This window comes from Camellia sinensis, chromosome 3, assembly GCF_055761805.1.
Source record: "Camellia sinensis isolate YWXY chromosome 3, ASM5576180v1, whole genome shotgun sequence".
NCBI lineage: Eukaryota > Viridiplantae > Streptophyta > Magnoliopsida > Ericales > Theaceae > Camellia > Camellia sinensis.
In genome coordinates, this window is record NC_138963.1 from 178518825 (window position 1) to 178536832 (window position 18008).

Here is an 18008-nt window from a genome sequence, read left to right on the forward strand (position 1 = left end):
AGTTATCACCTAGATTTATCTGGCCTTTTGAGATCCTAGAGCAGATTGGAGAGGTAGCTTATCACTTGGCCTTGTTACCATAGCTTTCCAGGGTTCATGACGTATTTCATATTTGTATTCTTTGAAAGTATGAGCTAGATCCTTCACACGTGTTGAATTGGACTGAGTTAGAGGTTGACGAGGATGCCTCATATGCGGAGAGACCTGTTAGAGTTCTAGATACTCAAGACCAAGTCTTGTGAGATAAGACAATTCCTTTGGTAAAAGTGTTGTGGCGACACCACGGGGCTAAGGAGGCCACTTGGGAGTGTGAGGTGGAAGTCTGTGAGAAATATCCGGACTTATTTAGTGATGTTTGAACATATATTGAAACTTTGTTATGTTAATGTAATATAAACATTAGATATGTTTAGAAAATTTGAATTGTATATTCAGTAATGAGCAGATATTTATCTTGTTGATAAGAATGGATGACCGGTGGATGGATCATGGTGATGATTTGAAATTATTATTAATGTTGTAATTGGTCAAAACGTGGCTTTAACATTTGATTTATAATTTTGGGGACGAAATTCCTTAAAGGGAGAGGTTATAGCATTTCTAGTTCAGACCTGACCCATTGTATGTGTTGAATCTGAGTTTCATTGTCTTTTATAGTTACTCATGTCTCGTTTCTACTTATACCTCTTTGAATTTGGCTTTTGGTTCGTGTTGGTTGTGTTTGGAACAAGTTGGTAGCTTGTTTTTCAAACTTTTGTTGCCCAGATTTTTGCCTCTTCACTCGAGCAAAGCTTCTTGCGCTCGAGTGGTCTTTGTGAAACTCTAGTACTTTTACAAGTCTATAAAAAATACTGGGAGTTTGTATTCTTCGCTCGAGCAAAGTTTCCTGCGTTCGAGCGATGACCTCTGTCTGCAAAGCTTCTAAGAGTGTGTATTCTGCACTCGAGCGGAACAACTTATTGTGTCTGGTCCCTCGAGTGACAAGTCTTGCGCTCGAGCGAACTATGCATATATCAGTTCGTAAAATCACTTTTCTGAGTCACTTTTTCACCCCTCTCTCTCTAAACATTCCAAAACCCTATTTTCTCCATGTCTCTCTAACTCACTTATTTCCCTCAAATACACTTAGATTCGTCGATCTTTTCACCCGTGTGCCTTTGTTAAAAAGGTAGAGCTCGACGTAGATGTCGTTTTAACCGGAGCAAAGTTGGTTTTTGGCATCTTTGGGTTTCCCTCACTCACTCTCTCTCTCTCTCTCTCTCTCTCTCTCTCTCTCTCTCTCTCTCTCTCTCTCTTGTGTTCTAGCTTGAGGTAGGGATACTTTCCACACTTTTTATATGTTTTAACTTAGTTATTTGTTATTTCTAAATAACATTGAGAGTTTTGGAAGATTTGGAATAACCTAGGGTTTTGGGTAAAAATCAAAAAAAGGGTTTTTTAAAGAGATTCTTGGAAATGATTTTTATGCTGGAAATAATGTTGAGTTGGGTGGAAATGGTTCATTTTGAAAGAAGTAAGGAATTAGCCCTAATTATCTCAAGTGTTGGTTTTATAGAAATAATGAAATTGATGTTAAAATTATGAAATTGAATTGGTATTAATGAGGATGGTAAAGTTGGATATGTATGACCACTCACCTCGTGAGATTTGGAAAGTCTATCTTTATGGAATATAAACTATCTGTTTAGAACTATCTGTTTTGGGCTATCGGTGGAGGATAGCCATGATTGTTGTAGAAATTACATGTGAATTAGGAGAATTGAAACTATTTTCTTATTCATTTGCATCGAGCATTATTTCACACTTATGTATTGAAAATGTTTATCATTTTGAGAAAAATGGTGAATCTGGGAAGCATGAATTAAAATGTTGAATTAAGTTGGCCTGAGTGTCTAGGGTGAAAGTCCCGAAAACCGTGCGTATACATGGGTGCCGATCTCGCAGATGAAATTTTGGTGAAATGGCAATAGTAGTGCTTGTATAGCTTGCGTTGACATGGGTCCCTGTTTACAATTTTCTCTGGACGAAATTTTCGGGAAATGTTGTATTATTTTGAAATTTTCAAAGTATGATTCACTGCCCTATTCTCTATTGTAAAAGAAATGATCTATGAACCATGATATTAAATTGGCATTGCATGGTTTTGGAAAGAGAAATAAAAATATTTTGGCAAGAGCATTGCATATGCATTCACCTTATAGCTTGCTTAAGATTTATATACTATGTTGGATTATTTCTATTGGGTTTTGGCTTACCCTATGTGGGAAAAACATTTCAAGTGCTGATGATATGTCTCCGCCAAGGCAATAGCTTGGGAGGATTTGAAGCAAGAGCTTCTTTTTGTTGTAATCATTTTTGTATAGCCAAGGGCTTTAAATGTATTGGACCTAAAGTCCACTTTTGTTGTAACCAAGAACTATCTTGGAAAGTTGTAAGCCTTTAGGGCATTTCTTATCTGTTTAACTTCCATTCTTTTCTTTTATTTGAAATATATGCTATAGATTCAGGGCTAGGCATTATAAATGTATACCGCGTATGTTTTCCTTTTTGTAATCTCAATTAGATTTAATTAAAGATAATTACTTTATTATTGTTGTCGTTTATTAACATTGTGGATGGATTATGGTAATTATTTCGGGGTGTTACAACCTATCCTCGTCATCAAGCACTAATGATTCAAAAAATATATTTAATTTCTAACATTGAGCATGTCAGGTCTTTTAGAGACATGGAATTCAACACTTAGGTAGATAACTTTTCAAGAAGCAATTTATCTCACACCATTTTATTCATTTACATGCACTTTTTGCCTCCCTCGATCTCCACTCCCCCTCATCCCACACCCACACACCCTATCTGTTTTTTAATCTATGTAGCAAATATTTTATGCACCCAGACACATGTGGCCTCCACCCAGGAAACTACTATATATCAAAAAAAATGTTTAATAGAGACACATTCATATAGAAGGAAAAGAGAGATTTACTAACCAAGAAAAAGGCTCTTTTTTTGATAACCTTTATGGATATCTTTGGCACCACAATGCAGGAAGCGTCCATTTCAAAAATCTTCAAACCGCAATCTCAAAAGAAAGGTTTCATAAACTCACAACTAAGATCCAATTGAGAGCATTCAAACTATTTAGAAGTAATGCAAACAAAAAACAAAAAAATTGCAAAATTTTTGGTCTTTCCCAAAAACAATGAATAATAATAAAAATAATTAGCAAAGAGAACATCATCCAAAAAATAGATAAATTCATAAACTCAACCCAGTCAAGCAAAGGGAAATTTTTCCTCACCTCAATCAAAAGTTTAGCAAAAGGGAACTTTTTCCTCAACCAAAAGTTTGATCATTTGATTAATCTCCCTTCACCTTCCATTCCCTGTTAATTAATAAACACATAAACAAATCAAATAGAGAAACAATTTATCAAGCATTTAGCGAACATATGAAAATGGTTTTTTGATCAAACAATTTATCAAGCATTTGGTGAACATTGTAGTAGCAGAAATTATGTAGTGGTAAAACCAATTGTTTTGAACGTCAATTATTTCAAAATTATACCCAAATCCTTAGAATGGAATGAATAACAATAAATTTAATTAAAATAACAAGAAATAATTTGTAATTTATTCCAAGTGACATGAAGAAGTTGGTCTTTGAACTATGGAAATCGATTGAAAGATCAAATCATCAACTTACAACATGAATGTACAAAAACTAAAAAATAGAAGCAAAAAAAAGGAGGATGGAATCTTGATAATCTCTATTTGATGGAGCCTTTAGAACTATTCTCCTCACCAAATTTCGATGCCTTCGTCACATGTACAAAGCATTAACAATAAAAAACATTAGCCATACATGAATTGATAATTTCTCTGCAACACTCTAACTCAACAAAAAAATTGTGCATTGATTTTAGGAGAAAAGATCTTTCATACTTAAAACTAATTCCCTGCAACAACAATATATATATATATAACAATAAAAGGTGGGTGTGTCCAACACAAATCAAGGAGCTGAAGGGTTTGCAGAATTTGAAAGGAAGATTCATCTTAATTTTATATAGATTTCAACAACAACAACAAAAATAAATAAATCTATAACTAAAACTAACAAAACTCTACTGACTTATGAATCTAATGTTAAGGGCAATAAAAAGATATGAACAACTAAAAAAACTCTACAAACAGTGATATCACAAGGAGAAAACCAGGAACTGAAGTTATAGAAACAAAGAAAAATAACAGAAGGATTAGTTGAAAGCTACATATAAAAATCTTAGAAACACAAACCTAGAACCAAAACAAAATAGAACACAAACACAGAAACCAAGAAAAAAAATGAAAAACCCAGAAACACAAATCCATTTAAGGTTAGAAATAGAACGCAAACAAAAATTCTTAGAAACACGTATCAATTTAAGGTTTAGAAAAACAAATCTTAGAAACACAAACACAAATCCAAACCCATCAGTTTCTTGAATACAAACCCAAACAAATACCTAAATAAAAAATCAAAATAAGGTAAAATGATGAAACCTTTTGATACTTGACGATCGGAGTGAACCGAGCTACTGGAGTGAACAATGGCAACCGAGCTGCACAAGATATATGTGACTTTAGCGAGATAGATCTTAACCATTTTTGGTACCTAAAATAATTTGAAAGATCTCATGCTTGACACTAATTTACAAAAAAGATTTACTTATCTTCTTTCTAGTAAGTAAAAAGGGCAGTACATTCAAATTCCTCTCCAAATGCTCTTCACAGTCATGCCTCACTCTGTGTTTTCCTCTGTTGCACATTTGCCTCTGCTTTCACACTTTTGTCTCCATTCTTTCTTCCATTTTCTGAATAAAAAAAAGAGAAAAAAAAAAGGTCTATGTCATCATTGTTGTCTAAACTAACCTTCTTCAAAATCTAACTTGAAGAGTGAGAACAAAGCCCTTATGGCGATCGAAGATAGGTGGTGCGGTGTTGAAATGGAGGAGAAGGCTTGTAACGGTTAGAGTTGGGAAAGACGTAGGTGAGCTGCAGTAGAAGAGAGCTTAAGAGGGAGGAAAAGTACATCTTAGAGGAAGAAAGAAACTAAAGAGAGGAGGTCTGGTGCTAGAGGTGAGAGAGATTAGGGGTGGGATAGTGAGAGGAGTACTAGTGGGCGGGAATTTGTCTAGGTGAAGCAAATATAAACCGTTGAATCTTCCACCATATTTCTCAGCCATTAATAGCAAATGACACATATGACAAATTTGCCACATTAGACAAAATTCAAAAACCCTCCTACCTTATTGTATAAATATATAATAAAAATAATAATTATTATTATTCAATAGTAATACTATATTATTTTTATCACGGTTATATTCAACATTTTTTTTCCAAGACTAGGGTAGCTCCCACCACGAAAATTAAAAACATCATATAATTTGCGTAAGTTACTTCCTAGTTCCTTCACAAGATAGCCACTTTTCTTTGAGTGCATTTGGTTGAGTTTTGCATTCAATTTTTCAAGGCCCAAAACTCAAAACATGTTTTGTTTAGAATTTTCATAAAATTCATTTCAAAACCCCATTTCAAACAACCCAAAATCCAAAACCTGTTTTGTTTTCAAGTTTTCACAAAATTCTTTTGAGTTACTGTCGGTACTGCCCAAGCCCACTACTCTCAACTCTCTCTCTCCCTCACACTCTCGATGAGCAACCCTCTCTTTCTCTCTCCTCCCTTCTCATCTTTCATCTTTTCCATTGTCCCGCTTTTCCCTTTCTTGTGAGTAATTTTTTTTTTTGGTTGTATATTTCTTATTATTCAATAACTAACATATGAACCGTGCGATACACAGACTAAATAAATAATTAAATAATAGTGTTAAATTTATTTTAAATGTTAAAAAAATAATAATTTAGAATGAATTAAATTTTAAACATTTTATTGGAATATATATATATATATATTACAATTGTTATGTCATTAATTGTATATTCTAAATTCTCAATAAGAAATAAATGGCATAGTTTAATTGGTAAAGATGAGAAAAATAGAATAAATTAAAAAAAAATTATACTTATGATAAAATAAAAATAAATTTCGTTTTATAAATTTTTTTAATTTTAGTTTATTCTATGTTAAAGTTTGTCATAAAACTAAACATACTTTTTAGAAATAAAACAATAACTATATTTTGATAAAATCATTAAAATCGGTCAAAAGACCAACCAACTTACATAAAAATTAAATAAATAAAACTTTTAAATTTTATTTTATTTTAAAATTTAAACTGTCTTCAATTGAAATATGCACAACACTACAATATTAAATGCGAGCATATATTTACTTTATATAAGTGAAACAACTCACTTTTTCCTTCTTTTTCCTAATGTGAAATTGTGTGAAATAAAAATTAACAATTATTTGGACAGGAAGTTTATTTCGAATCATATAATATCAGTCATTTAATCTTTAATAAGGTCAATCTTTAGTTTTTTTTCTAAATCAAACAAATCTAACCAATATATTTTGATAAAACCACTAAGATCACAGTTAAATCAGCGAATCAGTCAAACCGAAAATAATTCAGCCTAATCGGCTAGGTCAAAAGACCAACCAATTTATATAAAAATTAAACAATGAAAACTTTTAAATGTTATTTTAATTTTAAAATTTAAACTATCTTGAATTAAAGCATGCACAATACTACAATATTAAATGGGAGCATAAGGTTTACTTTTATATAAGTGAAACAACTCACCCTTTCGTTCTTTTCCCAATGTGAGATTATAAAATAAAAGTTAACAATTGTTTAGGCGAGAAGTTTATTTTTAATCAAGCGATCTTAGTCGTTCAATCTTTAATCAGATCAATCTTTAGTTTATTTCGAATCAAATAAATCTAATCAATATATTTTGATAAAACTGCAAAAATCGTGGTTAAACCAACGAATCAGTCATGTAACACTTCATATTCTTTGGACTAGTGGGATTGCTCGTGACACTCTTATTATTGTACCTGGAGCCTCTTTTATTATTTTTAGGGTATTGATTGGAGTGGTATCATAATGGTAAAGTAAGATTAAACCAAAAACATTGATTCGGATAATGGTCCTATAAGCAGTCTTCACTCTTTTACCTTTTTCTCTTTTCATACTTTGAATGTAGATATGAAGCTAGAACCATTGGAAATCTCGTTTCCGAGGCTTCGATTTGGATACAAGAACGACCTAAAATAGAGTCCGGACGAGGGAGTTATGTCCATTTGAAATTTGAGTACTTGTATTGGAAATAAGTCCACTTGAGCGAACTTTTGACCGCTCAGGCGGTCTGCGCGGGATTTTGAGATTCTGGGAGCTTAACTTCACCACTTGAGCCAAGCTTTGACCGCTCGAGCGGTTTGTTTGAAGTCAGGCACTTTAAAGTCACTTTTTGGCTCAAACTTTTCCTTCTTTCTTCTTCTCTTCTCTCCCTCTCCTCCATACCCGAAATCCTAGATCTCTAAACCTTGATTTTGTTTATTTTTCACCAAGAATCCAACATAGATCTTGCATTAAAGATAAAGAACAAGTGAAGATCAACATTTTGACCGATTGGATTTTGAATTTTTCAAAGGAATCTTCTTGATCTAGCTTCTCTACTTTTATCTTTGAGGTAGGATTACTTTGAATCTTGTATCTCTTTATTTTGAGGATGTTTATGCGGTGCTATTATGACATTGATGCTACAATTTAATGTTTGAGTTTACAAAATTGAATTTTGTTTCAAAAATGAAATTTTCCCTACATCTTCTTAAGATTTCAATTAATGGCTATGGATTATGAAGATTTTAGTTGGCAAATAGCATTTAACATGATTTAGGGGTAAAAGCCCTAAATTTATGAAAACTTTAGTTGTTAAATTTGGGGAAAATATGAAATTGATTTTTAATTCTTTAAAATTGATGAATAAATTATGACATTTTGAATATGTATTGATTGAGACTTGTGAAATTGGAACCTCTTGAGATTTTTTTTTTTCTTGAATTATGAATAGGAAAATGATTTTTTCCCCAAATTTTGTCCCCCCAATCCCCCAAATGCCCAAAACAATGTCGTTTTGGGCATTCTTTTTTTTTTTTCTTCTTCTTCTTCTTCTTCTTCATACAGGTGCAGGTCTGAGACAGAGGGAGAGGGAGAGGGAGAGAAAAAGAAAGAGGGAGAGGGAGACGGAGAGGGAGAGAAGAGAGGCCGATCATCGCAGCACTCCAGTCCAGTCAGATCGGCGGCCGATCGTCGCAGCTCTCAGCTCGCCGTAGCTCGTCGGCCGATCGTCTCCGCCCCGCCTGCACCTCTGCCTCCAGCCCCTGCCCAGCCCGGTTGATGTTGGCCCCTCCAATCCAGTCCTTCTTCTTCTTCTTCTTTCTTCTCTTCTTCTTCTTCCTTTTTCAAATTCGGGGGATTCGGGGGGGCTTTCGAGCTCCTTAGCACGACTCTTATGAATATTGTTACTCATTACTCCATTAAATTACTTGAGTGGTGTACATTACCCTTTGCCTAAATAATGTATAAATATTTGGAAATCTTGGAAATGTCGTTTAAATGGGTGGTAAATAACATGTGAGTCTGGGTAGGGAGTCGGTTTTTGGAAAGAGTTGTGTGTTGTTGGTACCTGCGCAGGGAAAAGTTTAGCTGTCCAATGCCCCGTCTTGAGCTTATTGCCGAACAAATGTGGGAAAGTGTTTTGGGGTATCTACTAGTCCCGCCGTATTATAGTTTGTAAAAGTGGAAAAACAGATGATTTTGGATGCCCATTCCCTAGTGTATTAATAGCCGGCAAATGTAGGGAAATTTGGATATAAACCTATGTATATGTATGTATTGGGACTCTCCCTAAGGGTTTCATGGCATATTTACCCCCTGGTGTTGAAATGTGATTTTTTTTCATGAAAATTATAATATCTAAGTTTCGTTGCTTAAACCTTTAACATGACTTGAATAAGAAAATGTTTTAGTTGTGATAATGCCATATGGATTTTCAAATAATTAGGTACTTTGTTAAAAGTATTTCTACTGGGCATCTAACTCATTCCTATCTAACAATTTCAGGAATCGGTGATGTGCAACCGCCCCTATGAGAAAGAAGTGGACTCTTTTGTTTTGTTGGGGCACGAAGGTTCATGGACGTGTTATGTGGCAACTCCGAGCTTACGTGTTTTGGAACCGCGCGTCTATTTTGTTGTAACAAGGTCTTGCCTTGGTGTTTGTATGCCATTAAGGCATTATTATTTTTATCCTTTCACTACAAAAAAAATTGTTTTTTGCGACGGCAAAACGCCGTCGCAAATAATCCAAATGCCGTCTCAAAAGCTATTTGCGACGGTAAAATTTTTTTTTGCGACGGCAAGTGGGGTCGCAACAGGGGGGTTGCAAAAGACCTTTAGCGACAGCACTTGCCGTCGCCATTGTTTTTGCGACGGGAATATTTGTTTTTTGCGACGGCAAATATCTGTCGCCGATAGTGGATGAAGATCTGGGCTTTTTGCGACGGCACAAGCTTTCCGTCGCTAATGAGATTTTGCCGACGGCAAAATTCCGTCGCAAAAAATGCCGCCGCAAAAAATGTGGCGTTTATGACTATTGGCGACGGCAATTTCACCGTCGCTAAAGCCTTGTTTCTCAAATAAATTCAACACCTTTTGCGACGGTATGGCTGCCGTCGCAAAAAAGCCTGGCACAGCTTTTTTTTTTTTTTTTTTTTGCGACGGGGTGTTCTGCCGTCTCAAAAAATATTACACAAAAAAAAAATCCCTGTTTTACAATTATTTAAAATATAAAAATAACCTGTAATGTTGGCAAATGATATAATAATATAAATACATAAATAAAATAACTAATGTTGGCAAATGAAAAATAGCTTAAAAAAAATCAAAAAATGACATAATAATATAAATCCATACATAAACAAAAGTTGGCAAATGATAAAAATTCCTAACGTTGGTCACATAATACATACATAATGTTGGTCACAAATTTAAATAACATAAATCAAAATCAAAACCAAAAGTTTTCGTCTTGATTCATTCATGAGTTACAAAAACAGAAGTTGGTCATAATCTTTACGCGCCCACATTCCACGCGAAGCAAACTGCTACTCAGAAAATATCTGAAAAAAACAAAATAAAAATAATTAATAACAATATAATGGTGGTAATATTTTAATTACAGAAAAATATAAAAAAATTAACTACCATATAATTAGAAAGATAGTTTAGTGAAATTCGGCTCAAACTCCCAAACCGGGAACCCGATTCGAGCCTCGTCTTCTCCCACAAGTCTCTCGTGCCTAGGCGGTCGTGTGTGCCAAGTTTCGTGCTAAACCGACGCCGTTTGGTGATTTTGGGGCGTTAACTCCTCGAATTCAAGTTTCTTAAGGAACTAGTTTGCCTAAAGTGAAATCCGGCTCTAACTCCCAAACCGGGAACCCGATTCGAGCCCCGTCTTCTCCCACAAGTCTCTCGTGCCTAGGCGGTCGTGTGTGCCAAGTTCCGTGCTAAACCGACGCCGTTTGGTGATTTTGGGGCGTTAACTCCTCGAATTCAAGTTTCTTAAGGAACTAGTTTGCCTAAAGTGAAATCCGGCTCTAACTCCCAAACCGGGAACCCGATTCGAGCCCCGTCTTCTCCCACAAGTCTCTCGTGCCTAGGCGGTCGTGTGTGCCAAGTTCCGTGCTAAACCGACGCCGTTTGGTGATTTTGGGGCGTTAACTCCTCGAATTCAAGTTTCTTAAGGAACTAGTTTGCCTAAAGTGAAATCCGGCTCTAACTCCCAAACCGGGAACCCGATTCGAGCCCCGTCTTCTCCCACAAGTCTCTCGTGCCTAGGCGGTCGTGTGTGCCAAGTTTCGTGCTAAACCGACGCCGTTTGGTGATTTTGGGGCGTTAACTCCTCAAATTCAAGTTTCTTAAGGAACTAGTTTGCCTAAAGTGAAATCCGGCTCTAACTCCCAAACCGGGAACCCGATTCGAGCCCCGTCTTCTCCCACAAGTCTCTCGTGCCTAGGCGGTCGTGTGTGCCAAGTTTCATGCTAAACCGACACCGTTTGGTGATTTTGGGGCGTTAACTCCTCGAATTCAAGTTTCTTAAGGAACTAGTTTGCCTAAAGTGAAATCCGGCTCTAACTCCCAAACCGGGAACCCGATTCGAGCCCCGTCTTCTCCCACAAGTCTCTTGTGCCTAGGCGGTCGTGTGTGCCACGTTTCGTGCTAAACCGACGCTGTTTGGTGATTTTGGGGCGTTAACTCCTCGAATTCAAGTTTCTTAAGGAACTAGTTTGCCTAAAGTGAAATCCGGCTCAAACTCCCAAACCGGGAACCCGATTCGAGCCCCGTCTTCTCCCACAAGTCTCTCGTGCCTAGGCGGTCGTGTGTGCCAAGTTTCGTGCTAAACCGACGCCGTTTGGTGATTTTGGGGCGTTAACTCCTCGAATTCAAGTTTCTTAAGGAACTAGTTTGCCTAAAGTGAAATCCGGCTCTAACTCCCAAACCGGGAACCCAATTCGAGCCCCGTCTTCTCCCACAAGTCTCTCGTGCCTAGACGGTCGTGTGTGCCAAGTTTCGTGCTAAACCGACGCTGTTTGGTGATTTTGGGGCGTTAACTCCTCGAATTCAAGTTTCTTAAGGAACTAGTTTGCCTAAAGTGAAATCCGGCTCTAACTCCCAAACCGGGAACCTGATTCGAGCCCCGTCTTCTCTCACTAGTCTCTCGTGCCTAGGCGGTCGTGTGTGCCAAGTTTCATGCTAAACCGACGTCGTTTGGTGATTTTGGGGCGTTAACTCAAAATTATGCAAAGATACATTTTAGCTTAGAATGCAAAGATACATTTTATACCTGATCTTCTGGTGGTGGTGTATATGGATTCTCATCTTCTGCAGATTCCCTAAATGCCCGGTGGCCACTCGATGCATCAGGAACCTATGATAGTCAATACATAATGTGGTAAATCCAATCACACTTAAACAACACATGTTTCTTCTCATTGGAATATCGAATCTCAACAATATCTTTCAATTGTCCATAATAGTACACAGACCCCACACGAGGATTCTTGTCTTTTCGACTAGCATAACTTATGGTATCTGCCTTCAAAGCTACACCACAATTTTGTGTGGCTCGACGATCATCCATGGCCTTTACTCGATACCGAAACCCATTCAGTATATACCCGTTGAACCTCCTTGCCAAGTTATGAGGACCATTTGCCAATAGAATAATCTCTTCAGAAAATATGACATCAATAGTCCTTCGCAAAGTTTGGACCTATTTTACACGAAAATGTAAAATTTAAAATGTAGTTCGACTTAAGTAACTAGAATCTATAGAGTTAAATACATACATGTTCCTTGAACCAAATGTGAAAAGTTTCAAAATGTTCACGCCGAAGCTGATGATCGTCAACACGAGGCATTTTGAGCTTAAGTACTTCAAGGTGTTCGCTGTGTAGATTGAAATTTTAGCAATACAAAATATTTTGTAGAAAATTCAATAAAACATAATAAAATATTGAGTGAGTGACTTAACCTACTTTATGAATGGTTGAACCGCGCTTGTATTGAATAAGATGTACCGATGAGCTTGTACCCAAGAAGTATTATCAAGATAAAAGCTTGTGTTTTCACCAATAGCATGACCCAAATTATCAGCACCACTATAGTTCCTCACGGGTCGACTAGATTTGGTTTCCACATCATTGAGATATTGTGCACAAAAATTCATGCATTCTTCCATAAGATATCCTTTAGCAATTGATCCTTCAGGATGAGCTCTATTACGCACGTATTGCTTCAAAGTAAGAAGATACCTCTCAATTGGATACATTCATCGAAACTGAATCGCTCCACCCAATAAGGCTTCATCAGCTAGATGTATAGGCAAGTGCTCCATTATATCAAAAAAACTCAGAGGAAATATTTTCTCTAGATGACAAAGTGTTATAGCGATACGATCTTGAATATATTGCAAATCCGTCGCACGATTCACTTTTGAACACAATTGTCTAAAGAAATTGCTCAATTCAATCAATGGTTCAATTACATTCTTCGGTAACGATCTTCGAATAGCCAATGGAATAAGTTGTTGCATCAAAATATGACTATCGTGGCTCTTAAGACCCCCAATACTTCTATCATGTGAGCGCACACGACGTGATATATTGGATGAATACCCGTCGGGAACTCTTACTTCCTTCAACACTTTTAAGAACAAATCTTTCTCATCCTTGGTCATCGTGAATTGTGCTGCTGGTAAATAGGTTTTATTCGACCCTCTTAACTGCAAATGTAGGGGGTTTTCTAATAGTCATATCTTGTAAATCACGCCGAGCATTAACGCCATCCTTCGATTTTCCTGCAACCCCTAATATTGTCCACAACACATTGTCACAAACATTCTTCTCTATATGCATCACATCGAGGTTGTGTCTTATTAGATTGTGCTCCCAATATGGCAATTCATAAAAGATACTCTTTTTCTTCCAACTGTGGGTGCGATGTCCAGCTTTCTCCTTCTATACCTGTCTCCTATGCCTCTCCTTAAGGTCATCCCTCTTGTATTGGGTTAAAATACCCTCAGATTCTAATTGTAGCAACATCTCAGTTCCAGACAACAATTTGGGTTTGAGTCGGACTTCCCGAGTACCATCAAATGATACTTTATCCTTCCGGAATTTATGGCCAGTAGGTAAAAATCTGCGATGACCCAAGTATGATTGTTTCCTACTATGCTTCAACCAACACGATGTAGTTTCCTTATTGCAACAAGGACATGCATATTCGCCTTTAGTGCTCCATCCTGACAAGTTTGCGTATGCAGGAAAATCACTAATTGTCCACAGTAAAGCTGCATGCATTTGAAACATTTGATTTGTTGATGCATCAAATGTTGACACACCCTCATTCCATAGTTCTTTCAACTCCTCAATCAACGGTTGCATGTACAAATCAATCTTGTCACCAGGTCCTTTTGGGCCGTCAATAAGCACGGCTAAAATTAGAAATGGTTGCTTCATGCACATCCATGGCGGCAAGTTGTATGGAACGAGCACAACAGGCCAAGTGCTATGAACTATGTTCATCGTTCTGAATGGGTTAAAACCATCAGATGCTAAGCCAAGCCTTACACTTCGGCAATCATTACTAAAGTTAATATTCCGACGGTCAAAATCTTTCCATGCAAGGGAGTCAGCAGGATGCCTGAAGACACCATTATCAGCTCGTTCCTCTGCATGCCATCTCATTAACTTGGCCGTCTTGGATGACATAAACAACCTCTGCAACCTTGGCTTTAAAGGAAAATACCTCATCTGTTTTGCAGCTATTCGTTTGTCACCTTTATTAGGACCATTTGAACCACCATCACCATTTGATTTCCATCTACAACTGTTGCATATGACACATTTATCAAGATTGGCGTCCTCGTTTCGAAACAAAATGCAACTGTTGGGACATGCATCCCACGTCTCATACGTGAAGCCCAAATCTGTTGTGACCTTTTGAGCTTTATAATATGAGTCCGGGAGTTTCACACCCAACGGGAACGCCTCATTCAATAACTCAAGCAACATGTCAACAGACTTGTCTGTCCACTGATTAAGCACCTTCAAATGTAAAAGTCGAACAATGAATGACAAAGATGTGAACTTCTGACAACCCGGATACAATTCACTTTGTGCATCTTGAAGCAGTTTGAAATACTTTGCAGTCTCTGCATTTGGACCGAGTTGGGGTTCAAATGCATGGGGATCAAGGCCCTGTGGTTCATCACCCTCAACACTTGTATTGGCATGTGGATTTCCCATAGCCACTTGTATCATTCCAATCATACCATCCCCAATGTCTGAATTAGCTAATGTTTCATTCTCTCGATTACCATGCAGAGATACGTAAGATTCCCCATGATTAATCCAATGTTTGTATTTTTTAAAAAAACCATTCAAAATCAGATGCTCCTGTACACCCTCTTGTACAAAATAGTATCGATTCTCACACTTCCTACACGGACAACTGATCATCGAACCTTCAACCCTATTGGTGTAGGCAAACACAAGGAATTCATCAATCCCATTAATGTATTCGCTCGACATCATATTTGGAAAATCGATCCAAGTCTTATCCATCATCTGTACACATCCACAAAAATATCTCATCAAAGTAACTCTAAATATAATACCTACGTATTCATGTACCATGATACCTATCCATCCAATTTCTCTCAAATAGGTAGGTAGTCTTATCCTAGTTAGTTACTTACCGATTTAATAGGAGAACATAAAAAATGAAATACTTATGCAACAACACGTGAGATCAATTAATTGAAGAAAAAAATGATATAATTTCATACTTTCTGAGTCATAACTTAAAAAATAAATAAATCATAACCAAACACCACATGAGGCACAACCAAAGATCTTATAAGTCTTAACTAAAACAATATCATAATTAACGAAGATAATTCATCATAACTAAAGAAAAAAAAATGACATAACTAATGATGCATATGATAAATGGATGTGTATGGTAGAATTCTCCAAATTATTAGTATTCCATAATACTATGCGGCATTATTTATGAACTTGATAGATGAGTTATACAAAAACACACTAATCAAGTATATTGTCTCAAAAATTATTTAATAAAAAAGGATCATTATTCTGTATATTATAATTTTGAACATCACATACATAATCTTATGTAACAAAGTAGAATAAGAAAGCCCAGTCCAAGTTTCTTTTCTATCTATATATATGGAGGCCCAATTACTTTCCATACTACAAATTACTTCCACAAACACACCAGCAAAGATCAACCAGGTAACGTAAATACTTAAATGCCTTGCACGCTACATGTTGGGAACATTGTAAGATATGCTCTCCTTGAAAGAAAATGCAAAAACTACATATAATGAAATGATAGCAAAACTGCATTAGCTATGGTTATGAAGTTCACAAACTAGATAGATGTACAGTAGAACCAAATTAAGCACAGAACCATTACTTGTCGATAGAGTGGTGACTGGAACTTAAAATCCACCAAAAAATAAAGGCTTCAAGTTCCTGGATCAAGTCCCGGCCTAAATTCCCAAAAGTTTATCAAATGATCAAAAAGACTACTTTTCGATACAGTTGCCTGGAAGAAAAACAGAACAAATGATAGGTACATCAATAACAGTATCAGCAAAATTAAACTCATGATTTATTTTATTATAAGACTTAAACTTTGAGTTTTTTTTTTTTCCTAATTTTTCATATTATTTTTTATTGGACACTTCTTATATTATTGAGAATTGCATTACTTTAGTGATTAAGTAGTGTACATAATATGAGAAATTTGTTGGGTTATATTATGAAATTTGAAGTATACCAATGAAGTTTTTTGAAACTCTTCAATCGTGGAACTAAACTGGATTTGAACAAATTTTGCAGTTTGGTTTTGGTTCGATTTCTAAAATTTCAGAATTTATGATTCCAAAATTTCTCTAAGGATAGGTTTAGTACTTGGATCATCTCATAAACAAATTAAACTAGTATGTAAACACCCCTACTAAAACAATTGATTAATCAGGCTAAAAATGATTATACATCATTCACTTCTATAAGTCATGTATATTTTCATTTCCAACATTTTTAGCAAGTGGCCACAAATAAGAGACCCGTTAACAATTTTTTTTTTTTAAATATATAAAAACAGGTTGTGAATTTTTAAAAGTATATTATTTTTCAAAAAAATAAAATGATTGGAAATAATGAGTGTTTCCATAAATGTTATTATTATTTATTTAAATATACAAATTAAGTGTTATTATTTATTTTCAAAAAAATAAAATGATTGGAAAACAATGAAAACAGATTTTAGTTTTATAATGTATATATATATTTATATATAATAATGAAAACAGATTTCCATAAATGTTATTATTATTTATTTAAATATACAGATTTTATAATATCAATGTAATTAGAATTATAATGTATATATATATATTTATATATAATTTACATATTTTTATATATATATCAATATATATATATAGATGATACAGATTTATCAATATATATATAGATGATACAGATTTATATATATTGATACAGATTTATATATATATATATATATATACAGATTTAATAATGTATATATTATCAATATATATATATAGATGATACAGATTTATCAACATATATATATTGATACAGATTTATATATATATATATATATACAGATTTAATAATGTATATATTATCAATATATATATATATATATATGATACAGATTTATCAACATATATATATATATTGATACAGATTTATATATATACAGATTTAATAATGTATATATTATCAATATATATATACATATATACGATACAGATCTGTATATATATATACAGAGAGAGAGAGAGAGAGAGAGAGAGAGCATACCTGTCATCCTCGCCGTAGCAGCACCGCACCACCGCACCACCGTTCGCCGTTCGCCGTTCGGCTTCGTAGGGATTTGGGGCAAAGAAATTGGTTTCAAACTTTTAGGGATTTGGATTACGTTTTTGATCGAGCGGCAAGATGCATAGGGAAGGGGGCAAAAAAAATTTCACTTTTTGCGACGGTAGGTTTTACACCGTCGCAAATGGCAAGTATTTTATTCATAAAACGGCGCCGTTTAAATTAGACTTTTTTGCGACGGAAAATTGCCGTCGCAATAAGTAAACTATTTGCGACAGCAAACGTACGCCGTCTCAAAACATTTCTTTTTTGTGACGGTAAAAACATCTGTCGCTAATACTGATGCATTTACTCCCTATCCGCGCATTTTTTATTACCGACAGGGATAACGCCGTCGCTAAAGCCTTCATTTGCGACGGTTTATGCTGCCGTCGCAAAAAACCATTTTTTGAGACGGGAAAACCGCCGTCGCTAATGCTTCCGTGTTTTTTACCCCCTTTTCTTGTAGTGTTTAGTTTCTTGAACTATGTTAATGTTGTTGTAACTAAGACAA

The 18008-nt window shown here is 35.5% G+C and overlaps 1 protein-coding gene across 1 annotated transcript; it reads right to left on the reverse strand.

The window, feature by feature from the left end:
• Positions 1-3352: 3352 nt before the first annotated feature.
• LOC145822055 (uncharacterized) lies at positions 3353-13212 on the reverse strand. Its single transcript, XM_082918637.1, has 4 exons — positions 12551-13212; positions 12362-12461; positions 11992-12285; positions 3353-3385 (listed from the first exon to the last, which is right to left on the reverse strand). The coding sequence occupies exons 1-4, from the start codon at positions 12841-12843 to the stop codon at positions 3353-3355; spliced, it is 720 nt and encodes a 239-aa protein (XP_082774763.1). The 5' UTR covers positions 12844-13212.
• Between the last annotated feature and the right edge of the window lie 4796 nt (positions 13213-18008).

What these genes read in the sequence shown, in the direction of transcription:
- LOC145822055 (XM_082918637.1), bottom strand. Translation starts at nt 12,843, where the DNA reads ATGTATCCAATTGAGAGGTATCTTCTTACTTTGAAGCAATACGTGCGT. An exon ending in ACATTTGGTTCAAGGAACAT is followed by an intron (nt 12,286 to 12,361) that starts GTATGTATTTAA and finishes CGTGTAAAATAG; the next exon opens with GTCCAAACTTTGCGAAGGAC. An exon ending in ATTCCAATGAGAAGAAACAT is followed by an intron (nt 3,386 to 11,991) that starts GTGTTGTTTAAG and finishes ATTAATTAACAG; the next exon opens with GGAATGGAAGGTGAAGGGAG.